Genomic DNA, 24,219 nt, shown 5'->3' on the forward strand with positions numbered 1-24,219 from the left:
GTGTCTGGCTGCGGTGGGAGCTGTTTGAGGGGGGCCTTCGAGAGGGGCACCCCCTTGCTCCCTTACAGGCTGCAGGCAACCCAGGCTCAGTGGGCTGGCAAGAGGGGCTTTTGCTTATGACCCGAGCCTGCTGGGCGGGATTCCACTGCATTTCGGCTTTCAGCTGTCTTAAAAGGAAGAGTTTTTCAGCTCCCGCTGAATCCAGCCAGGTGGCTCCGGCCAGTCCTGAACGGCCGGCGGAAGCGCCAGGCAGGCGGGAGACCCCGCAGCAGAAGTAGGGACTGTCCTCCGGCGCCCGCCCGGTTGTTTCGTTCGACGGGACTCCCGGGTTGCCATGGTGACCAGGAAACCCAAGGCCCTGGAGGAAACAATCGCCGGGAACTTTTCCACTCTGTCAGTTGCACCCTAGTGTTTTCCGGGTGTGATTGTGGCGGGCGAGGGAGGCGGCTGGGGTCCCCGCTTCCGGACCCTTCCTTCGCAGCAGAGGCCAGGGGAGACCTCTGCGGTGTTCCAGGCCCGCACGGGAGGGGAAGAAAAATTACAGGTCTCGACCAAGCAATCGTTTTGGTGACGGATCCTTCCAGTTTGGGGTTTGGCCTCCCTCATCACCCGCACCCCCACCCGCCTCCCTTCAACTCCTCAAGGTCATTACTAGAGTTTTCACTCGCACGCAGCTCCAGGCGGCTCTGGAAAATGCCTGCACAGCTCCTCTGGGCCTCGGCCTTCAGCTCCACCGGGCAAGGTTCCTTCCCCGGCAGGAGGAAGCGAAGCGGGCGCAGGCCCCAAGATCATGCTGGCTTCCCAGCGCCCGACAAATAGCCGGCTAAGTTCTATTGACTGAGAGAGGCTGGCGTTCAAAAGCCCGGTCAGATCTTCTGAATTTCCAAACTCTCTGGGCTGGCTCCTTTGGGCCGCAGCGTGAAATCTCTGCGTGAGCTGGAAGGTAACAAAAAAGCGGTTTCTTGCAGGGGTAGTTAGTTATTCTCGCAATTGTCATCTCCTTTGTTTTCTGTGAGTTCTGTCTCTGCTGTGTAGACGTGGAGGAAGCGAGTCCCTTCCCCCTCAAGGAAAGCACTTTAGGAAACTTCAGATCGAATTCTCTTGGGCGGGACCCTTGCTCCGCTGAGCGGGACTGGCTGGAAAGAGACGGCTGAAGCCAAAACTCTAGTCCAAGTTTCATCTCTGATTTTGAATCCGACCCTTTGAGCAAGCTTAACACGTGTGGATTTAATTTCCCTTTCTTTTTTGCTTTCTTTTCTTCCCCCCTCCCTCCTTGTGAGAGAACAAGAAAAATAGTCTACCGTGTCGACAGCGCGACACTGTTCCTTTTGCCAAAGAAAATTTGTCTTTCCAGAGGCCCAGAGAACAGCGGGCTCCCAAGTTTCCACCGCACCCTCCATCTGAGGGTGAGGGTCTCTAGACTGCCCTTCCTCCCCTCGCACCCCAGACCTGGAAGTGTTAGCTAGAGTCGCTCTTATCAGGACAGAACCCTAGAACTCAGTCGCTCCCCTACTCCACCCCAACTTTTGGGTCGCTGAAGACACCCCGACCACGGAGACCCCCATCTGTACCCAAAGGCCCTTTGGCAGGTTCGGGGCAGCAGATACGTTCTGTTCTCAGAGCAACCCAGGGGCTGGGAGGCGGCTCCTGGTTCTCTTAGCTCAAGACCCACCAGGCACCCCAAAATTGGAAGGGCAAGAACAGCCAATCCTTTGCATCCCAAGCAGGGTTTAGACGGCTACTCTATCTCTTTGGACCTATCTCAGCGGGGCTTCAAAAGCAAAGTTCCCACCTCCATTTCTCATTTCATGTCTCTGATGCGGGGGCTCATCGGCTAAATGTGTGAGAGTGGGAAGAAGGAATATTCCCAAAGCACAGGACACTCCACCAACATGGATCATCCTCAGCAAAATAAGTAGCCATAGTAATTGTTGGTGGAAATATCCAAGGAGAATATTGGATACTAAAATAACAGTAACAGCCAGTATTCTTCCCAGATACTTCCGGTCAATAGGGGGGAACTCGCAACGGAATAAAACACTGAGAAGGGAGATGCTGCTGCCGTCGTGGAAAAAATTAACAGAGCCAGATTTAACTAGGCCAAGAGGGAAAGTGACCCCCTGAGAAACCAGAGAATTTCCCACCCTCCGGCTGACCCTCCCTTTAGTAAGATGAGTTGGTCAAAGTTTAGTCTTGTCATTTCCATTGTTATAATTCGCTTATGCCAGTTCCTTCTGCGTTTGGACTTTTTGCCTTCAGGAGAGACCCTAGCCAGGGGGTGGACCTTTCAGTCTGTCTGAAAGGAAAGAAAGTAGTTTGAGTGTGATTTGCTTACAAGGAGCTCACAAAAGCAAATTAAAGAGTCCCTCCTCCTGTCGTCTGTATTAAAATCAGGATCGACATTTTGCAAAATGAGAAAAATACACTGGTGGAGAAACAGAGTCGGAAGCAGGTCGGGGCACGTCTCTTTTCTGAAAGGAGGCGAAATGCCGCCTCTTCCGAGTTTACTTTCTAGAGTCGGGTGGGGAAGAATGGGCTTCTCAATGCTAGGCCAGGTCTTTTGTTCTGTCCGTGATGAGGCCTCTGGAGAGTCTGGGAAAGCAGGTCGGGAAGCTGATTCTGCGAATCCCGTGGCGGGGTGCGAGAAGAGCCAGCGGTAGGCAGAGCACTCCGGCTCGGAGTTTCGCCTTCTTCTTCCAGCTCCCGCACAGCCCAGGCCTCCGTCTGCCGCCCACCTCGGCCCAGGGGTCAAGCAAAAGCCCCTCTCCGGGCTTCGAGAAGGATTTCAGGTTGCGTTCTTGCCATTTAGGAGGAAACCCGGCATTCGTCGGGGCTCAAATATGGGGGAAAGAGAGATATTAATAATAATGGAAGCGAATGGGACGCTCGGGAACGGCACTGCGGCCTGGCAGACAGGAGCCGCGTTTTCTGTCGGCTGGAAGCAGCAGATCGGCTGCCCGGCCGGCCGCGCGTCCGCGTCCTGCGCTCGAAACCGCTGCCCGCGCTCCCCGCGGGCCTGACCTTAGCTCCAGGGGCCGCTCGGTCGACTGAGTTCCTGCACTTTTCGCTGCAGCTCCCGCCACAGACGGCCGGGCCAGGCGCCAGGCCCTGCTTAAAGCCCTGGGGGTTGGGGACGCGCGAGACCTGGGATCGAACCCTGAAGCTGAGGGCAAGTCCGATTTAGAAGGCCGGCTCCCTGGGGTCCCTCGCCGGGGAACTTACCATTCCCGAAGGCCAGGCGCTCGCTCCCTCGGCACTGGACCGGCCTTGCTGTTGCTTCCGCCGCGCCTGGAGGGGGGCGGGCGTCTACGCAGCGCGTTTCACCACAGAATGTAGCACATTTCCAGCTGCGCGCAAAAACTTGCGCGCATCGGCTTCGGGACTGCTTGGTAATTAGGCCCATCGATGAAACCCAAAATAACAATAACCGTTATTACAAAACAAATGTAAGTGCTTCGTCCCCCTGCAGGCCCCGACGCTATAATTTTTTTCTCTGAAGAAATCACCCCCTCTCCACTCCCGCCCCACCACTCCGTAGTACCCGCCCCTGCAAGGTCACTCTGGGACGAGTCGCGTCCAGGGCCTAGCTCAAGAAGTCTTTACCGGAGGGACGTTTTCTCAGCAAGAAACATTGAGGACGGCTCTCTTTCTTCCAGCGAATGCCTCTGACTCATTTCCCCCCGCGCGATAACCTGGTAATTACTTCTCCGTGGGTCTGCAAGAGGGCAGCGTTGTCGCGATCCAAACCAACCAGCTAAGAGGCTCATTTTCCACGAGCTCCTCCTAGCAAAATGTAATTTTTAAATAATAAAGAGACACCCTTGCTTCCTGCTAGAGACCTCATGCCGCCCAGAACAAATTGCTTTCTTTCCAATCCTGGGCTGGGGTGGGCTCCCACCTCCCCCTCGCCAAGAACCCCCCCCTCTCTCCCGCCCTAAGAAAATCGATCTTGGCTCTATTTGTGTCTGATGTTCTCCACCCCCAGTTCCCCAGAGAGCACTGGGTTTGTTTATTTCTTTATTTATTCCTGTGGCCGAGGCGTCTGGGACTTGTGGCTGAGCAGACCCGGGACTGATAGGCAAAGATGGAGAGAAATTAACCTCCTGCGCTGCCCCCCAGTCGAGCGTGACAGCGCTCGGGGCCGGTTGCGTGACGCATGACGTCTCCGAGTCTTATAGGTGCAGCAGCTGGTGAGATATCGGTATCGCCCGGTTGCCTCTTTATTTTATTGGGGTATGCCTGGTAATAAACAGTAATATTTAATTTGTCGAAGACCACAAAGCAACTTCGAACTGGGAGGCACTTACTTGACAGAGGCTGGAAGAAGGCCCGAAAGAGGTCTCTTTGGGGGGTCCTTACTTAACTCTTCACCTGAACGCTCCTCCCCAGAAAGGCTCCACTCCCGGCTTCTTCGCTGGAAAGAAGAGGTGGGATTTTGGAGGTGAGTGTCGCCCTGGGGAGCTGGGGATGGGAGGACAGGGTGTTTTCCACACCTGGCCTGCCCGTGGCCCCCTGGCTTGGCACCTCAACTGGGCCCTGCTGAATTCCCCCTCCCCCCTTCAAGTCTTCTTTCTTTTCACCCCAGAAATACAATTGCATGCTTGCATTGCACCTTCAAGGGGTTACCTGGCAAGAAGAGGTTACCCCAGAGGTTTCAAACCCCATTTTTGTGTGGTGGCCTATGTGTGAGCTCTCCCTTCTCAAAACTAAGCGAATCTGGTGGGGCAGTTATTTGGGGGAGTTCTGATTTTTCCTCTCGGAAGGGCCCGGTAGATTATTTGTGGGAATGTATTTTCTCCGCAAATCTCTAAGAACTTATAGGGATTGGAGAGATCTTTCTGGATTTCCCCTTCTTTTTGTCAGAGATGCGGAGATCCAAGCTCACCCTGAAGCCATGTTTGTTCTCCATCTTTGGGGGTGGGCTCTCTCTTCCCTAGCAAGCCCCAAATCCTCTGAGCTGACATTTTGGAAGGGTGAGGGCGTTTTTAAAAATAAATAAACTGTCCTAGCAAAAGTCTGTTTGAAAACAAATCTGGGAGGTGGCTTGAGAACGGCTGCAAATGTACAGGTTAGTTTCTGCCTGTTCGCTGGGGTTTCCAGGATGGACTTGCTTGCACAGGGGGCCCTGCAACACTTAGTCCTGGCTTGGGGTTTTAGTCCCAACAGCCTCAGTGGGTCTTACCAGGTGGCTGCTGACCTCCAGGACAGTTCTCCTTCTTCTATACCTCCCCCCTCAGAACTTGGCCTACAAGCCTAAGTCTCTAATCAGACTTCCAGAAAATAACGGATTGAGGGATACAGGACATGAGGGGGTGGAAGCCCTGACATTTATCCCCGAACCCCAGTACTGGGTATGGTGATCTGGGTCTGCTTAGGCAATGACTATGTGGGCACCTCTACTGGCCTTGTCAGTTGGACCCACAAAATAATACATTTCAGAGAGGGGGGAGTTCAGCAAAAGGAACCAGTGAAGATGAAAACCCCAGCCAGCTCCCAAAGACTGTTTGATTATTTTAATAAGACTGGGCAGTGCCTTGTGTACACCTCCAGCCCGGGAGGTCTGGTGGCCCTGGGGGGGTGGGGGCCAACAGTGATTTCTTGGCATCTTTGATCTCAGCCCTCAGCCAAACACCTTCACCCTCCCTTCACCCCGGAGTCACCGAGAGTCGGGGTGATGAGTGGGGAGGGGGAGAGATGTCAGGGTGGCTAGGGGCGGGCTGGCCCAGGCAGGGTCATGCAGTTCTCTGTCTTGAGGTCAGCGCAGGGGAGAGAACGCCTGTGAGGCAGTGGAGGAGGCGCTAAGCCCATGTGCCTGCCGAAAGCCTCCGCACTCCAGGCTCTGCACACACACCCGGTCCCCGAGACTGCTTCCCAGGCAGAAGCCAACCCAGTTTGCGATGATTTGTGCAGGATTTTTTGTAGCCACTGAGCCCAGCTCGGAGAAGCAGAGATGGATGGAGGTTGGGAAGGGGGTGGAGAGGAGGGGGTGATCTCCAGGTCTGGGTTTGAGAGCAGTGTTGTGATTTGAGTGTTTGGGAAATCTAATGGAAAAGGTGGTTGGGGGAGGGAGTAGGAAGAGAGAGGGAGGAGGGAGGGAGGGAGGGAAGGAGGCAGACTGCGTGCAGTGGGAGTTAGTGGGGTAGGCAATTTCTGTACTTTGTAAGCATCAAGGCAGCCCAACGTCACAGAGCTCAGCCGAGTCGACTTGTATTTCTGAGAGAGAGAGAGAGAGAGAGAGAGAGAGAGAGAGAGAGAGAGAGAGAGAGAGGCTCTTACCTCTGATTCCGGAACTTTAACCCTGAAGGGGCTCTCGGGAAGGACTTGAACAGTCCCAAATCTCCCTCTTGTGCAAGAGAGGAGGAGCAGGGTGCTGATGTTACACTATTAAGGGTGCCCCGCACGCTGCCCTTTGGCTTCCTTGGAGCCTATCTGGCGCCTGGCAGCTTGGAAGTCTTTAGGGAGAGCAGCAGCAAAGCAGAGGAGGTGTGTGTCGGAAGTGGGCAGTCGCTGGCTTCAGCGGTGGGTGCGCCTTTGTAGGCAGAAGTAGCCACTAGTCTGGGTGTGCCCTCCCTCGCCTGAGCCCCGGAGCCACCATGCCCGCTCCCCCGCCTGGCAGCCGGCTTTCCCGCTAGGAGCAAGAAGGGAAGTGGTGAATGCACCGGCTTCACCGAGTGAGGTAACGTCCCGCCGACAGCCCGGGAGCGCGGGAGGGAGCCGGCTGGCCGAGTCAGCCCCGGGCTGTGGGAATGGCGGGCTTGCCTCGGATTCTGCAGACTGGGCGTGCAGGGATTTTGCGCTCGGAGCTCCCTACGCGTGGTGGTACCGGGGCGGTGACAGCAGCGTTGAGGTTTGCAGGACTCGCGGCCTGGTTCTGTCAAACCGCATCTTGTTCGCCCCCGGGGGCCCGCGAGCTCCCCGGAACCCTGGGAAGTCGCGGGGTGGGATTGTCCCCCAGACCGGCGGCGAATGGGAGCGCACGTGGGGGGCGCCAGCTTCACTTTCTTTTGTTGTGAGAAAACTGCGAGACTCCCATCACCGCCTCCCCCAAACCCCAAGGGCGTGGTGAGGGATGCCGCTTGGGAGCGGGCCCCTTTTCTGGGTGTCTCTGGTCACTGCAGACTAGGACAGGCTCCGGCTTTCGGCTTAAGCAGTCGTTAAGATTTGGGGGTGCATTTCGTTCGCCCCCTTCCCGGTCTGCCCGGGTTTTGAGCGAGGAAACCCCTACTTGAGAAGGTAGAGGAGACTGGAAGGAGTTCGGAGCTGAAGGCAGGCTCATCCGGGCGGGCGAGATCAGTTCTGCAGCAGCTTTCCGGCGCTTTCCAACCGCAGATGCCTGCAAAGCCGGGCCCTTCTGTGCACTGCGTAGGACCGAGGCGGCCGATTCCACACCCGAAGCACAGGATTTATCGCAGACCCATTTTGTCCTGTCAACTCCGAGCCGGGCCTGAAGTTCCAGCGAGCCAGGCCCGGCTGAAGCTCGGAGAAGCTCCCCTCGGCCGGCCCTGCCGCTCAACAAAATGCCGGTCCCAGGCAGGGGAGACAAGAAAGAGAGGGGAAGCCGCACCCCCAGGCGGCCGCGGAGTGCGGGCGGCGGCTCCCGCTTGCGCGCCTCCCAGCGAACTACTCCGGCACCGCGGTCCTGCCCGCGCGGTCCGATCCGATCGACTCCTTTTTAAAAAAAACTTTGCTTACGGTTGGGGAGCGGGAGAGGACTTTTAATGTTAAAGGACTTTTAATTTTAAGGCCTATAACTGATAAAAGATGACTGGAATACTCTGTCCAGGCCAGCTCTCTCTCTCCATCTGCAAATTTTCCCCTCCTAGGGTTTTGGTTTTGCAAGAGCCGGGTTATTTGAGGCATTCTGCCTGCTGCAAGAAAGGACTCCTTTTGCTAGTTATAATCAAGAAAGTTCTGACGGCCTCTTGTAATTGGAGGAAGAAAAAAAAAAGCTCGCAAAAGGACACTAGGTTTTTTGTTTTGTTTTGTTTTTGGTTCGTACCCAATAGCTTCCAAAAATACCCAGGCCTTATCTTTATTGGCTCTTCCAGAAGTCCAGACAGATTTGACGGGCAGCTCGCTTATCGCCCGAGCCTGCGCAGCGGCTGTGCGGGCCTTTCGCAAGAGGTTGCGCGTGGTCATAAAGTAATAGTAACGTTAATAACAACCGGCGCATCCTCCGCCTCCTTCAGCTGCCAGCAGAGGTGCTGGTGGCTGGACGCGGCTGGCCCGATTGCTGCCTACTGTCACTGGAGTCGGGTTTCCAACCTTCTCCTTTCTTTCTTTCCTTCTCTTCCTCCCTCGCTCCCTCTCGCTCCCTCTCCCACCCCCCTCTCTCCTCTCCTCTCCTCTCCTCTCCTCTCCTCTCCTCTTCCTCAGAGAAGGACCCCTTGTGGGCACAGGGCCCCGGGCACACCATGGCCGACGGAGACGAGGGCTTTGGCCTGGCCCATACACCCCTGGAACCCGACTCAAAGGACCTGCCCTGCGACTCAAAACCGGAGAGCACCCTAGGGGCCCCCAGCAAGTCGCCAGCATCCCCGCAGGCCGCTTTCACCCAGCAGGTAAGAAACTCTCAGTACAAGTTTCGCTTGGCAGATAGAGTTGTGCCCCATGGGTACGAGGGGTACGGGGTGCCTATTGCCGGCAGTCCACTCCTTTCTTTTTTATCCCAACCTTTCTGGGCCCTGCCTCTCCAATTACCAGTATATTCAAGCCATTTTATCCAGCCGATTCTCTTGATGGCCAGAGGATATTAGAATATATTAAAGTCGTTGAGTTTTAATGATCGCCTCTTTGAGACCCACCAGCAATGGTCCAGATCATTGCTTTGGGCTGCTCTGGGTGTAGACTCGGCCCTGAGCGCCTCATTAAGGGCCGGGTCAGCGGCCGCTTCAGGCAGGCATGAGCGATGGCCTGACCCCTCTTCAGATCTTTCCGAGCCTTTGGCCTCCGCCCGCCTTCTCCGAGCCGCCACCGAGACCGCGCACAGCACCATTTGTCTTGGGACTTCGGCCTGGTCTGCTGGCTGGCCCGGCCTGGCCGAAAGTTGCCAGTACAGGACACAGGACACGGCGGTGAGCAGGAAGTTGGGCCGGCCCAGAGCGAGAAGCCCGGCGGACGCTCCTGTCCGACTCGGGCTTGCCGGAGGCAGACAGCTGGCTTTGTAGACCTTGATGATTTCAAATAGTGTCAGAGAGACCCATGAGATCCAGGTCATCCATGCCGGCTGACTTGACCAGAAATATGCTGGGCAGAATTAAAAGTCTTGGATTTTGATGTTCTTTTATCTGTTGCTTCTTTACTTTCCATGGACACCTTTCCCAGACAATATGCATGTATTTACAGGAAAGTAGACAACAGTGTGCTGCAGTTTCAGCGACAGATTTTTAAAAACCAATTTTTGGAAAGCAGATCTACTATTAGACAGTGACATCTGACTGCAAGAGGAAGGTTTTCTCTACCTTTTTTTATTTTTTTGCATTGGTCTTGTAAAGAACTTTTAGTGGAAAACAGACATGTTAAATGGCTGCACCATAATCAAAATAGTTTGAGGTGAATGAGGCTGGAGGTAGGGAGCTCCTGGAAGGCTTCCTGGTGTGTACATTGGGGTGAATTTTTGTTAGGGGTGTGCAAACACATGATCGTCTAGAGACTTTTCTGAGATTTAAATGGTGTGTGCATCCATTTTGTACCTGCTTTGGAGAGAAGAAGCATGAATATACACAGCGTTTGCACATCTGTATGCCTGTGTGTGTACATCTGGCTGTTCTCGTGAAACACCCTACCTGGGTTTTTAAAGATTGAGTTTTCCCCCTTCTTTAGCTGGCTCTTGGCTGAAGGAGATTGAGATGGGTCCAGGCTTTTTCTTGACTCTACCCTCCCCACATACATCTGGAACTCCCGGTGCTTGGTCTGCGCTAGTGCTGTCTTGCTGACTTGAGGAGGTGCCAGGCACTGTGGTGCTGGAGCCTAGGCAGGGATCTGTGGGCAGCAGTGCCCGGCTGCATAGGCAGACAGCTCTGGGCACTTTGGAATCTCTGAGTGCACAGGCTTCAGAACAAGGGAAGGAGAGTTCCCGTTGTTGTTGAGTTTGGGGGAGAATGGCCCACAGAGCCTCGGGCTTGTCTGTATGACCTTTCTCTCCTTCCTGTAGGGCATGGAAGGGATCAAGGTGTTTCTCCATGAAAGAGAACTCTGGCTGAAATTCCACGAAGTGGGCACGGAAATGATCATAACCAAGGCTGGAAGGTGAGCCAGTCACCTCTGTGTAGGGGTTCAGGGACGCTGGGGGAGAGGCGAAGAAGGAATGTGGCTTGGGAGAGAAGAGAGAAGGAAAAGGGGAGAGAGGGCAGAAAAAAGGAGAGCATGGACTAGAATAGAGAGGAGAGAGAGGTTAGGCAGGCCTGAGTCTCTACAGGGGCGCAGAGAATCTGGGTATTTCTTCTCCTCCTGAATGAGAAGAACCAGGAGCTTGGATGAGTTAGTAAGGAGAGGAGAGAGGAGGAGGAGAGAGAAAGGAGAGCAGAGAGGTTCTGATTCACTGAGCCGACCTTTGGGTCTCTGATTCCTGCCCCCACCCTATCCTCCTTCCCAGCCACCCCCACCTCGGAGTGGTCCCAGAGTCCCACTGGATTGCGGAACTCCCGAGTCCCTGGACCTATTTGCTACCTCTTCCATTGTTTATAGAATCCAGGCTTATAGAATCCAGGCGAAGCCTTTGAAACTGAACCCCTGAACTGGGGGCTCAGCTGGGCTCTATATACAGACACCGATAAACAAGGAGTTTGGCGGAGACACTCATCCCGGAGATCCTCTTAAAAGCTCGCGAGGGTTTTAGCTAGTGAGGCTGGACTTCTGGGGAGGAGGTGAGAGAGCCCTGCAGCTTTGTACCTCAGGGTTCCGCGGGTGGGCACCTCTGCCCAGCCCTGGGGACATCTTCCCTACATGTTCTGGACACCTTCTACAGTCCTGCAGTCCCACCAAGGCAGGAAGTCCCGCTGGGCCCCTGGCGGGCCCCAGAGGCCCAGTAGGCCCAAGCCACCGAGTGTGTGAAGGGGGAGGGTGAAGCGGCTTCACCAGACTTCCTGGGGTCTCCTGCCCAAGCCTCCCGCAATAAACTGACAACAGTGACATTTATTATTATTTGAAATTAAACAATGTCTGCTCCCCCGCTTGGCCTGGGTGAACTAGGAGGCACATTCTGTTTATACCAAAGAACTAAGGTCTTCTTCCCATTCTGCCAAGGGAGGAAAGATGGGACTGGGGCCTCCTTTCCCCCCAGCGTGAGCACACAGGATTTAACTATAAAAGGCCTGCTCAGCTTCCCCAGCCTCCGCCTCCAGGCCGGCCCGGGCGAGCTAGCTGGGGCAGATAAACACCGGGAGGGGAGGCTGCCTGTGTGAAGGGCGAGGCCTGTTCCACTCACCCTTCCCTCCATCCCAGAGCGAGCTGGGCTGCGGGAACTTGCCTTCGCACCCAGGACAGCCCCGAGAAGGCCGGCTCTCGCAGGCCTACTCCTCCGGAGACGAGACGCACCGCACCGGGAATTTGCAAGCGCCGGCTTGCGTGCGAGCTGGAAGCTGCGGTGTGCAGGCAGCAGTGGCGGAGCTCAGGCAGCGACTCCGCAGCCTCCAGGCCCCTGCTATTCTAGCAACCAAATCTGGCTTGCTTTCGAGTTTCTTTTCCTAGGACCAGAGAGTTTAGCTTCTCCAAGCAGGAGCCCCTGACGCCCTGGGGAAGTGGCAGGGCCTGGGGAGAGGATTCCTGGGCACTTGTGTCAGAGGTCACCCCCGGGGTGGGTTTGGGGGGGGAGGTTGGAGGACTGAATCTGGAGGGCTGGCTGATGGATGCCTGAGGTGCAGTCCTGGGGTGCTCACGTGACACGCAGGGCTCACACGCCCTCCTGAGCACCTGGTTAGGCTGGGGGAGGCCAGTTTTTCAACTAAGAAATCTTCTCTAGCCAAGCAACCCTCCCTGGCCGCCCCCCCCCCCAACGACAACAAAAAATAGTGGCGGTGAAAAGAGCATTTAGCAAGCATGGAAACGGGGACCCTTTCATGCCTCCTTCAAACCATTTCTCTGGAAGATCTGGTCCTGTTTTCTCCTGGAGTTGCTGGGCTCCTTCTCCCCATTACATCCAGGAAAACCCGGGCTGGATCTCGGGAAGAACGGAGCTGGGGCGGGTTTTCTCTTCTAGTTTTTCAAGAAATCGTTTGTGTTATAATTTGTTACAGAATATTGGCGTTCTCCATCTGTCTCTTCCTCCCCCCCTCCTTCCCTCCATCCTTCCCATCCTTTCCTAGGCGAATGTTTCCCAGTTACAAAGTGAAGGTGACTGGCCTTAATCCCAAGACCAAGTACATTCTCCTGATGGACATCGTTCCTGCGGATGACCACAGATACAAGTTTGCAGATAATAAATGGTAGGCAGTGGGAGGGTGGGAGTGGGCAGGAGTCACTTCCCTCCGGTGCTGAACTAGCTGCGGGTGCTTGAGCAGCCCTGTCCGCCCCTGAGAGCAAGACACAGCAAGCATATCAGCCTCCATTTTATAGAGCAGAAAATGGAGGCTCGGACAAAGTGAAGTGTGTTTCTCTCTGGCTGTACCCAGAGGCATGCATTTCAAAAAAGAGTATTGTTACCAAGCGCTGGAGGTATTTCTGGGGGGTATAAAGCCATTTACAGTTATTTTTTATGAGTTACCTGCTTTGAACATGCCTTTTTAATGAAATTGCAAAACCTGCTCATGGTATTTGCATGCAACAGGCAAGAGAGGAGAGGCCCACTCCTAGGTGGGTTGGCCCGTGAGTGCAGAGGCTTGAAGAGGGAACCCCCTTGAAAAGAGTGGGGGGGCCAGAACCTCAGAATCTTCACAGGCAGTGAGACAGCAGGAGGCCCCTCACAGATCCTGGTATGGGAGATAGAGTGAGGTGGAAGAAGTGGGGGCTACCTGGACCCCGTGCCAGGCATTCTGGGTATGTGGGGTTGCACATGCCCTAGCAAGAAGATCAGGATCAGACTGTGTCGGGGATCCCCCACCCCCTAGAGCTCTTGCTAACTCCCCGCGGGTTCTGTCTCTCCTAGGTCCGTGACCGGGAAAGCAGAGCCTGCCATGCCGGGGCGCCTCTACGTGCACCCAGACTCTCCGGCCACCGGGGCGCACTGGATGAGGCAGCTCGTCTCCTTCCAGAAGCTCAAGCTCACCAACAACCACCTGGACCCATTCGGGCACGTAAGTCCTTTGTATGGCCAACCCTGGTCCTGTCCCAAGCCCCTTCTCTCACTCTCTGCCTCCCTCCTTCTCCTGCTGCTCTCCCTTTTCTCCCCTTTCTCTTCTTCCTTCTTGAAATTTTTCATTTTCGGCTCCTGGTCTTTCTGTACTCCGGCCCAGCCTCCGACTTCCCTTTTGACCAAAGCTGCTCATTGTGGTAGTGCGTGCTGGGCCACGGAGCCAGGTCCCTGGCCCAGTGTTTCTGTCCTGCATAACGCAGGGTCCCTCTCCCCAGCTAGATACTCAGGCACAGACTGACCTTAGCTCAACCAACACAGCTTTCCTATTCCCGTCCAAATCCTGCCTTATTAAGGGGTGTTTGAGTTGAGAGGGAGACTCCAGGTCCTCCGGCCCTTCTTTTACAGATGTGGAGATCAGCCCACCAGAGGCAACTCTGGGACCCCCCCCCTCTTTCTCTTGACCCTCTTGGATGATCTGGTTTACAACTTGCACCATTCTCTCTAACCCAGAGCAGAGCAAATCTGGACCTGGGTCCTGAGTCTGGAGGGACTCCCGGAGGGGAGACCCCCCCGAAACTCCCCCCCCCCACCGCAGAATATTCCACGTACCATCTCCCCGCCTCCAGGAGAATGTGTGGTCTTTATCGGACTCCCCATGGGGCATCACCCTCTGTCCCAGAAAAACAAATGAAGAGCAAGACACTGCCTCTTGGAAAAATCACCTCACTGGAAATAATTAACCTGCAGGACAGAGCAGTCTCTGGATTCAGTGTTAGACAGACCAGCAGCTTGGTGATTCCCCACACGTGGGCTCCCTGGTGTCCTGTCTGTCCTTGGCCTGGACTGACTGCAGGCTGAAAGCCTCAGCCTTGGTGATGGGAGTGGAGGCAGGGGACTTGCCCAGGGTCACACAGCTTGTTTTCGGGAACAGGCATTAGTGCCCTGGTCTCTATTTCCAGAAGTGGGCCCTGCCCCGCTGTCCAGTCTTCACAGCCACTGACCGGCACCTTGTCCCTAAATAGAGGAAGTGGAATGGGAACACATTAGCTGTGAGGAAGAAGGGTCTGTGCCTGTCCTAATGAGGAACTTGCTCTTGTGGGGCCTAAAGGTGGAAGCAGGGACCCCCCTGGGGGCTGCGGTGGAGGAAGGACCTCAGGGCTCCTCACTGCAGGCTTATTACAGCCTCCCCTGGAAGTGGTGGGTGGGGGCCGCAAGAGGCTGTTTCCCACTCTGCAGTGGAGCCGTGTCAGGTAGAATAACTTCACTGTAACTTGAACTCCGGAGCTGGGTGGGGTTTGGGGGTGGCGTCCTTGCTGTTGAGTCCACGCAGAGGGGTCCCTGAGTTTGCAGAGGGGTCCCCGGGTTTGCGGGGAGGCTGACTGGTCTGCTTTGTGCCGGGCTCGACAGCATGGAGAGAAAGGGCTGTTTTACGGAGCATCCGCTGGCGGCTCCCGTGGCGGCTCGCGCTGGCTCCTTCGGACGGTTCCTCGGGGTTCCCGTGGACCCGGGGTACAGTGCTAGCTTCCCTCCTGCTCCTCTTCTTGGGTCGCGCGCAGCTGGCGCCTAGGCAAGGTGCAACCGAGTTCTCTGCGAATTTCAGGTCCTGTGAGCCCGGGAAGAAGGGACTTGTTACAGGGTAGCTGCCCCGGGCTCCCCCGCAGCCACGCCGGCCCACCCCAAGCTCCCGACTTTTCGTCCAGAGCCGCCTTAATGAAATTAGGAGCCATTAGATCGGCCCCGCGCTGATGTCTCCACACTGTCCCTGGCCGTCAAAGCAATTTGACTAAGCCGGGACGATGGCCGCGCCGGCTGGGGGCCGCGGCGACCCGCGGGGACCCCGCTGCGTCTCTCTGTCGCCGGCGTTCCCGGCCGGCGTCGCTATCGGCCAGGGAGGAGGCCGGGCCGCGGCGGCGGCGGCGGGAGATTAGAGCCGCGCGGCCGGGGTCGGGGCGCGCGGGGCCGCGAGGCTCTCGCCCTCCCCCCGCCCCCTCCCCAGACGGGTCTCGGGGGTTGGACCAAGAATCCTGCCCCAGGGTCATCAATGCAAATAATCAAAGACTACCAGACATCCTCCGCGTTGCAGTTTGCAGCCCTGGGGGGAAAAAAGCAAGTCGGACTTGCAGCTCTACTTAGAGCGGCCGTTCGCCCACCTCGTGGGTATACATCCGAGCGCTTTGATAAATATTAGCATTAACAGCCTCCCGGGAGCATCCAAACCCAGGCGTCATCAGAGCAACAAACGCAGTTTTATTGGAAGGATGCTCTGACCCTGGCCGGGGGATCCGCGGTCCCGGGCTCCTCGCCCTAGCATTTGCGGCAGAATGGCAATTCCCGCAGGCAGTTCCGCAGGGACGCCCGCTGGTGCCGGGCGCACCCAAACTGGTTGCTGACAGGAAGGAGGAAGAAAGAGAACCTTCCCTACTCGGCAGACGCCGCAGTTCCCTCTGGGGCCAAGATCCCGAAACGAGGGTCCAGTTGGAGATCGGGAACCACCGAGTCATTGGGGGGCGGTGCTCCGGCTCCTCCCAGCGCCTCTCTAACCTTAGGGGCCACCTCCGTTAACCTCGCGTTTTCATTGTTTTACTTTGCGCGTCCTCTAGACAAAGGTCCAGAAGGGTGGGCTTAATCCAGTCCTGCAAATGCTCGGTGCCTTCCTTTGCATTTTTTAAGAGTTTTGTGTTTGGGGGAGGCCGGGTGGAGTGGGGTGCGTTTCTTGTGTGCGCCTGTTTCCTCTCCCCTTTTGCTGCGAAGTTGTCGCTCCACTCCCCACAGGTCAGGATTCTTGCTCCAGACTTGCGGACTCCTGTTGGGGGCGGGAAGTGCCCGATGCAGGGAGTTAATTTATTAAACAAACTTTATTAAGAATCCTGATTTACTGCCTTGTGTGCTTTGGGTAGATTCCTGGAATATTACCCTGGCTTTTTTGGTTGGAAATTGTCATTTTTGAAATGTTTCTTTTTAATGAGATCTCTGGCCCCTTTTCAAAACAGGAGAATAAAACGAACTTTTTTTTTGGGTGTGTGTGTGTGTGTGTGTGTGTGTGTGAACTTATACGAGGAGGCTAATTTGGGAGGGTGGAGAGCCGGGTTTTATCTGGAGACAAAAGGGTTTTGATTTCCCCCCAATCTTATTTCTTTATTATTTTTAGATTATTCTAAATTCCATGCACAAATACCAGCCCAGATTACACATTGTGAAAGCGGACGAAAATAATGGATTTGGCTCAAAAAATACTGCGTTCTGCACTCACGTCTTTCCCGAGACAGCGTTTATCGCGGTGACTTCCTACCAGAACCACAAGGTAAGCTCACTGGCCAGGAACCAGCCTGCCGGGTGTAGGCTCTTCAGCAGGAGTCTGCAGGGGTGTCCCCTGGAGCGTTGTGCTTTGAGAGGGGCATCCCATGGCAGGCACCTACCTCTGCCTCGCAGGGCTGGGATGGACATTAGGGCTAGTCGCTGTCTGTATTATATTCACAGGCTTGGTGAAGCACGCACATACACATGCGTACTCCTCAGTTAGAATCGAACCTGTCAAAGCAAAGATTTGGTTTGTGTTCATACGCACCGAGAAGGGATCCTGTTACCCTCAAAATGATCAGCCAGAAGCATGGCTCCAGCATGGGTCTGCAACCATCCTTCCGGGGGGCCAGGGGCATTTTTCCTGGTGGGGTCGTCTCTCTCCTGCTGCCTGCTGGATGCATTTAACTCAAATCTGGGCAGGTGACAAAAGGGTTGGAAACTTTGGGCTTGGATTCTCCAGATACTTCCCTCATCAGTGATGACTGCCCCAAAGTCAGGTTAGCATTATTGAAACAAAAGCAAAATGGCCTCAGCAGCCAGGACCTCAGTCCCCAAACTTAGACACAATCCTGAAAGTCCCCAGGTTGGTGAGAGGAGGCAGGCTGTCAGCCAGTGGTTGGTTTGGTATGGTGCAGAGACAAGATGGGCCAGACCCCGTGCTCTTCAAAACCCGCACTCAGGCTGTTTGGGATTCCAAATGTTGACAGCGTGCTTGGGGACAGGGCGCCCATGACCCCAGGTTGGGGAAATAGCTTTTATTTTTCCTCAGGAGAAAGGACTTATTTTGATGGTCAGGATTCACTTCTGTTTTGTAGAAACCTGAGCTCCATTTTATACAGGAGTGGGGCAGGGGCAAGATGCATTGTTTCCTAAGCCTCGCTAGGAAGATCTCTGGAATTGGGAAGGGGAGGATATAGGAGGGCGGGGGGAGCATGAGCTTATAGACGATTGGGGTATTAGCAGTGATTTAGGGTTAGAGGGTTGTGGGAGGGGACTCTAGGGATTCTATCTGTATGGACTGGTGTCTGGCAACTTACGGTGGGGCCATCTGTCCCTGTCCACAACTCCTGTCCCCACCTGCACAGTGAGAGTGGCATCGCACTATGAAGCCAGGCTGCAGAGAACAGGACAGGGAGCATGGCGGGCTTAGTGCCCTAGAGCCTGCTCTCACCCCAGTATCCAGTGCAAGTTGGGTATCAGACAAGCACCCCAGTGAAGCCACCAGGGCAGTCACAAAATCCTGCAGGAACCCCCCAAAATTCAGATCATCAGTGAGCAGCCCACACTATCATGGATGGTTCTGCCAGGACAGGGGCTGTGGGGAGCCCTGTCTGGAGAGACCTTTCCTTCAGAAGAAAATCTACTCCCTTAGACTGCCTGGGTTCAAATCCACTGACTTAGGGCAAATCCTTTATTCATTTTTTTCCCCCATCTGTAAAAGGGAGATACTAAAAGAGTGATTTGTTATCATCCTGAGGATAAAATGAGATTCTTCATTCAAATTGTGTAGTGCTGGGACTGACAGGATGTTTTAAAGGGGAACAAGGATTTTTCTGGACCCCTCTAGCCCCCCTTGAACCAGCAAGAGCAAAAAGTGCTGAGGTCAATTGCCTTGTAAGTTGCAAAACTATTGCAGGCTAATTTGAGTTTGACTGCGCCAAACAAACCTGTTTCCTGTAAGGCTGCAGTAAACCTATGTTTAACTTTGTGGTGAGGGTCACAGGGAAAAAATAAGAAAAAATAGCAGTGAGGAGTTAAGGAGCGCAGATCCCCGTGTATATGTTTGGAGGCTCCCAGATCTGACTGAGAGTCCAAAAATACATTTGTTTGTTTGTTTCCAAGAGAACCAGGTCCATACAGAAAGAACAGAAAGAGGGGGGCACAGGAAAGTGACCTGTTGGAGAAATGTGAGGGTGCTCCATTCATTTTAGGGCAACTCTTAAGTTCTGTGCATTTGCGGTCTTAGGGTCGATCGGGGGAATGCTCTATAGCTTTGCTGAGGTGTAATTGTACAATAAATCGCAAATATGGACGCCTTCGTTGTGACCCGTTTGACATACGTATTTACTCCCAAGTCTGTTACCATGACTATCACACCCTCCTCAGATGTCTACTAAAAAAAAAAAAAAGTCTTCCCTAAAGAATACAGTGATCTGTGCGTGGGACCGATGGCGTGGCTGCCCTGTGGGTGTGTTTGCGTGGGTTTTGAGCATCCATGTGAAATGCTGTGTTTACATGCTCAGGAGGCTAAAAACGAGTCTGCAAATTTGCCTTCGGATGTATCCATGTGAGGACCCCACGGGGCTCACACACAGAAGTTGTTGTTTTCTGTATCGGTTGGGCCAGGGAGCGGGGCGAGCTGAGCGTTGCTCTTTTTAGCCAGCCTGGTGTCCAGAAGAGGGATCTCACGGGATGCAGCTTTCTGTCCCCCTCCACCCTAGGAGGTCTCCCCGCTTTGAAAACTGCTCTCTGTCAGGGCTGTTCCGAAAGTCCTTTCCTCATCAAGTCCCTGTGAATATACCCGGTTTCCCGCATGGACACAGGACGTGCGATTTAAAGAAAAGTGCCAGGTTGAGGATGATTGGTGGACCCGGCCTGGTTCCTTTATTGTTCCACCTGGCCCGAGTGTTGAGACTCGTGGGCAAAAGTTACCCTGACGGAGGGCTCAGGTGTGGCTGGAAACTATCTGAGCTCCAATCCCTTTGACTTTGGGGGAAAAGTTGCATAATTCGTTTGCACCCATCGAGAGCGGAGCGGCTAATCAGAATGATTTGTGGTTGCAGTTGCGAGGTCCAAATGAGCTCCTCCATGCCAGGTGTGTGATGGGGGTGTGCGTGGAGACTGTACCCCGCGGGGCGTGAGCGTGGGGCCTGACCATTCACCGTGGGCTGACGGACGGGCCGCTCCGTGCACAACGCAGGCCCTGGGCCCTCTCTGCCGTCTTGAGTATTTCTGAACCTGAAAGGCTGAGATTTTCAATAAGTTCTTATTACTGTGGTTGAAAAACAACTACAAATGTTAGTCTTTGTGGTTTTAGTTATAAGTTCATTCCCCGATCATGTCAGCAATTCAAGGAGTCTTTGCTCAGCATCATGCTTTGGATAAGTGAGTAGGGAAAGAAAAGCAAGCCCGGTGATTAAATGGCCGGCACAATTTGGGAAAATACGAGGCACCAGTTATTTAATTTTGGGGGGAGGCCCCAAAGGGCTCAATGTCTTCAGAAGGCTTTCTCCCCTTGGATACAGGTACCAGGTGAGGCAGGTACGTGGTAGAGCTCATTTCTTGCTTCTAACAACAGGGCCCATTTCCTCAGCCCAGCTGGATTTGGGAGTTATTTCCCCAGATGGTTGACAGCTTGAAAAAGATATTTAAAAACTCGAATCTTCCCCAGCGACATTTATTCTGTGAAACGCGTTTTTGTGAGGTTTTCGCTGCGGTTGTCAGCAGCTCTGCAGCAGTCCCTAGAAATGTTCAGGTGTTAAAAAAGGGTCACGTGGACAGCTCATTTTCCTGTCCCCGCGACAATGGCTCTGTGTTCGCGTGTCCATCCCCCGATATTACCTTACTCTGCCATTAAAAGGCCTTTTCCTCCTGCCTAAATCACCGTGGAAGGAGTCTGTATTTATGAGGTATGAGCTTTCTGGTTGGGACCAGGAAATGAACCCCTAATAGAGAGACATAATTAAGATTTTTGGCCCTCGTGAGGGCATTTTTTTTTTCAAAAGCAAGAATTCACGACAATTATTCTCATTAATTTTTACAACCTCTGTCTCACTGGTTAGAGCTGGCATTTATATTTGTTTTCCCCCAGTGCTCCCCCCCCCCGGATATCCGGTTTTATGCTGATTTTAGAGAGAGAGTACATTTATGTGACGCATAGAAGTCGGTTTCAGTGGAGCTTTTTGGTGGAACTCAGATGCCCAGGCCTGGGTGCCCGGGAGTGAGTGAGACGATGTGCTGGGAAGGGAACTGCGGAGACAGGGTTAGCGCACACGAGTGGACACAGGACACAAGCGGACACGTTCACTGCCCCAAAGTTTGCGTGTGAACATTCGTTGGGGCCAGTTCTCATGTCCTGGGGGCTCAGTTTACAAGACATGTGCGATCAGCACACCCAGGTGCATAGGACGCTGTCTTAATGATCCCCGCTTGCCACGATTTAACGTAGGAACTTTTTCGACTTTACGACGCTCGGAAGGCAGTGTCCGTTCAGTGGACCCTGCACGTCAGAGTTGGGGTTCTGCTTTTTTCCTGGGCTCGGGACACGGGGGTACAATCCTCATGTGACCCTCCGTAGTGCTGGCCACACCGTCACCAGGGCGACAGCCATCCTGATTTTCATTTTCAGTTCAGCCTTTAAAAAGTCACATGAGCTGTTCAGCTTTGTTACAAAATCAGCCGTGTTTTGCCCAGCCGCCGGCTAACGAAGATGGCGAACAAAGATGTTTCTGAGCACGTAAAGGTAGCCAGGGAGGCTGTGTGGCTCGGTAAGGTGGGTGTATAATAAATGCATGTTTGACCTATTATCGGAGGATCAGTTTATGGGGATGTAACCGCGGTATAGGCTCAGGAAGTCTGTAGCTAGCACACTGAACTAATCTTTGCACTCCTGATTCTGGAGGCTGCGAGATAAGGGCAAGATTAGGTAGCAGGGAGCTCATGTGCGGTGGAAGGAATGGATGTGAGCAGATTTTTGCTGGTAAAACACCAAAACCCACTCTTTTTTTCTGGGGTAGCTTTTTTGTGGCCCCATCTTGGTGGACCAGTGAACCGCGGTGGCCATGATGGCTCAGCCGGATGCCACACCTCTCTGCCGTGGGTGTTTTCTGGATGCTTCGGAGCTTGGAGGGAGGGTGGCTGGGGTGGGGCAGGGTGCCCTCCAGCTCTTTTGAGATGGTCCCAGGTCTCTGTAACCTTTGAGGCTGCTCCCCTTTCAAAGAAGAATGAATTCAAGAGGGTTGCGTTGCATTGTGCAAGACCTGAATGGAGAAGAGAGGTCCAGCAGGTGAGAGGACTCAAACTAGAACGGAATTAAGAAAACATTTGCAGGGGGCGGGGGGCATTCAGAGAGCTCTGTTTTCCAGAAAGATTTTATAGACTTTCTACTCATTCTGAAGAGTCAGGTTAAAATCAGAAAGCTATATAGTGGGGACAGTTAAAAAAAAATAAAACAGGGAGGAGGAAATGTGTGTACTCATAAATATTCACACGCATTAATACCGTTTGAAAACATTTGTGGATTGAAAAGTTTTAAAACCAGATTTCTTGGAACAGTTTCGGGTTCAAGCAAAGTCGAATGGAAAGTACAGAGTGTTCCAGTATACTCTGCCCCCCAGTCGCCCCATATCATCTCCCACCAGATGGCACATTCGCTGCCCGTCATTATCAAGTCCACAGTGTAGCTGGTGGTAGAGCAGAGGTAGCCCTTCCTCCCATAGTCCAAGTTCGTGTTCGGATCGCCCTCGGCGTCGTGAGTTCTTCGGGGCTGGCATGGGCGTGATGGCAGACTCACGCCACCGTTGTTCTGTGTAGCGTCGTCTCACTATTCCGTCCCGGGGTCCGCTGGACTCGCCCCTTCACCCCACTCTCCCTCCAGTGCTTGGCTGCCACTCACCTCTCTGTTATCTCCCTGGTTTTTCCTTTTCCAGAAAGTCATGTGGTTGGAATAATCTGATGTATCTAAAAAAAAAAATGTCCATTTACGTGCATTTTTATTGTGAACACACATTAGGAAAGAGGACGCTTTATCGTAATTTTCTGTCCAGTGTGGGGTCTTGGAGTTAGAAAGACGCCTCCTCAGTCCATCCTGCCAGAAAACAGGACCTGCCGGAATACCTGCCCCCCAATGGGTAAATGAGAGGTGTGTCACTCATCACCCCTAGTGTATCAAGGAAACACACTTTCTGGAAGTACATGAGCTGATTTCTGTGGCTGCTTGTATGCAGTGGAAAGGGGTTATCGTTGGAATGGTCTTTCTGCCATCCATCTAGCAGGGAGATCGACTTAGTTAAGTGCCAGTTTGTGCAAAACACTTCTCGAAGTCTCTGTTCTCCCCTTGCTGCAAAGGGAGGGCAGGCTGGCACTTTGGTCTTCCAGTGGGTACCCAGAGAGACAATTGGGCAGAATGGTTTTCTTTTCATTGAGTGGCAAGCACTTCTACTTTGACATCTTAGACATGTGAAATGATAGTTTCCTGGGATGCATTTCAATCAAAGTGGTTTGACTTGTTTTTTAAAAAAGATTTATTTATTTATGCATACAAGAACTGGGTTATAGGCCAGAGTTCCCAGGGGTGAGAGACCTCACCAGAGACAGAGTGGGGAGCAGAACAGGCAGATCTGAGGGGAGCAGCGGGGGAGACAGGAGAGGTCTGCCACGCCATGTGGGTCAGCTCCCTGGCTGGGGATCGAACTTGCGCTGCAGTGGCTGCAGAGAACCTCACGGTGCTGAGCTTAACCAGTTGTGCCACCAGGGAGTGTCCCAAAATGGTTTGATTTAAATAGAAGCACTAGGCAGGCCCACGCAGCAAGGATGGTGAAGGCGACGTGGTCTGTTAAGGTGCCCACACAGCTTTCACTTCTAGCAAACTCTTTAGGGCACTCGCACCAATAGAATGAATATATGTTGATGGTTTATGGACCTCCTGGGCCTGGAATCAAAGACTGTTTTATTACTATTCTTGGCCAAAAAAAAATTTCAAAAAGAAGAGGGTCTTTCTTTTTCACTTAGATACTCCAAGAGGGTGGGGCGCTGGGGAGCCCTGTGGGTGCTATCTTAGAGGAGGGTGTTTGCCTAATTAGACAACACTTTCCATGAGTTCGCTAGCTCGGAGGAACTATGAAATGGACGTGAAACGAGGCCCAGTAGGGCTTCTGAAAGCCGCTGTCAAGTTGTGTTTTGTCCAGACACGGGCCTGGGCCCGCCCCTCCTGCGTGCATGCCATGCAGCCCGATGTGCCACGCCGTGTCAACAGGCCTGTGTTCCAGCGGGGGCGGGGACCGGGTGTTGAGATCTCGACTGGGCCGGGGACACAAAACGCTAGATTAAAAAGGAAAACCCAGCTGGTAGGAGGCAGAGCATGACTCCAATTAGCGGGCAAACCGAAACCAGGTTTTTTCCTTTGTTGAAAGCAGGCTGATCTAGAACGTTCTTCAAAGCTTCCACTGGAATGAAGGGGTGGGCTTCCTTGACGGGACTGGCTTCATTGGCCGTCTTGGTTGCCAGAGGCTGTCGCCCTGACAGCTATTATTAGCTCCTGTCCCAAGGTCGTCTTGTAGCCATCAAGTGAAACCAAGTCTCTCTTCTTCCCTCCAGATCACACAATTAAAGATCGAGAACAATCCTTTTGCCAAAGGATTCCGGGGCAGTGATGACATGGAGCTGCACAGAATGTCCAGATTGCAAAGGTGAGCAAGGGGACCCCTTGGCCCTCTCCTCTGCACCCCGGCTTGTCTGGCACCGCCCTCCATTAGCTGTGCTGCCTGAGACCCCCAGATGCAGAGAGATGAAGCCCTGTGAGCCCCCGAGTACAGGAGAATGAGCTTGCAGGAGGTTCTTCTCCCAGGCAACTTGGGGGTGTCACGCCGAGGGGTCAACTGTGTGTGGTCCACGCTGAGGATGCCAGAAGACGCAGGTCCTCCGTGTCCCCCACCCACCCAGGGAGCAAAACCTCCCACTGTGCCTCTGGCCCT

The 24,219-nt window shown here is 53.8% G+C and overlaps 1 protein-coding gene across 1 annotated transcript in view; it reads left to right on the plus strand.

The window, feature by feature from the left end:
• The first annotated feature begins 6,545 nt into the window (after positions 1–6,545).
• The window catches only part of TBX5 (T-box 5), a 40,545-nt gene continuing 22,871 nt past the window's right edge, over positions 6,546–24,219 (plus strand). The window contains exons 1-7 of the mRNA XM_004691011.1: positions 6,546–6,676; positions 8,377–8,561; positions 10,154–10,248; positions 12,303–12,422; positions 13,082–13,229; positions 16,377–16,529; positions 23,843–23,934. Of these exons, the coding sequence (XP_004691068.1) occupies positions 8,415–8,561; positions 10,154–10,248; positions 12,303–12,422; positions 13,082–13,229; positions 16,377–16,529; positions 23,843–23,934 (755 nt within the window). The 5' untranslated portion in view covers positions 6,546–6,676; positions 8,377–8,414. The remainder of the gene's footprint in view (positions 6,677–8,376; positions 8,562–10,153; positions 10,249–12,302; positions 12,423–13,081; positions 13,230–16,376; positions 16,530–23,842; positions 23,935–24,219) is intronic.

Source organism: Condylura cristata, unplaced genomic scaffold, assembly GCF_000260355.1.
Source record: "Condylura cristata isolate star-nosed mole 26May11 unplaced genomic scaffold, ConCri1.0 scaffold00029, whole genome shotgun sequence".
NCBI lineage: Eukaryota > Metazoa > Chordata > Mammalia > Eulipotyphla > Talpidae > Condylura > Condylura cristata.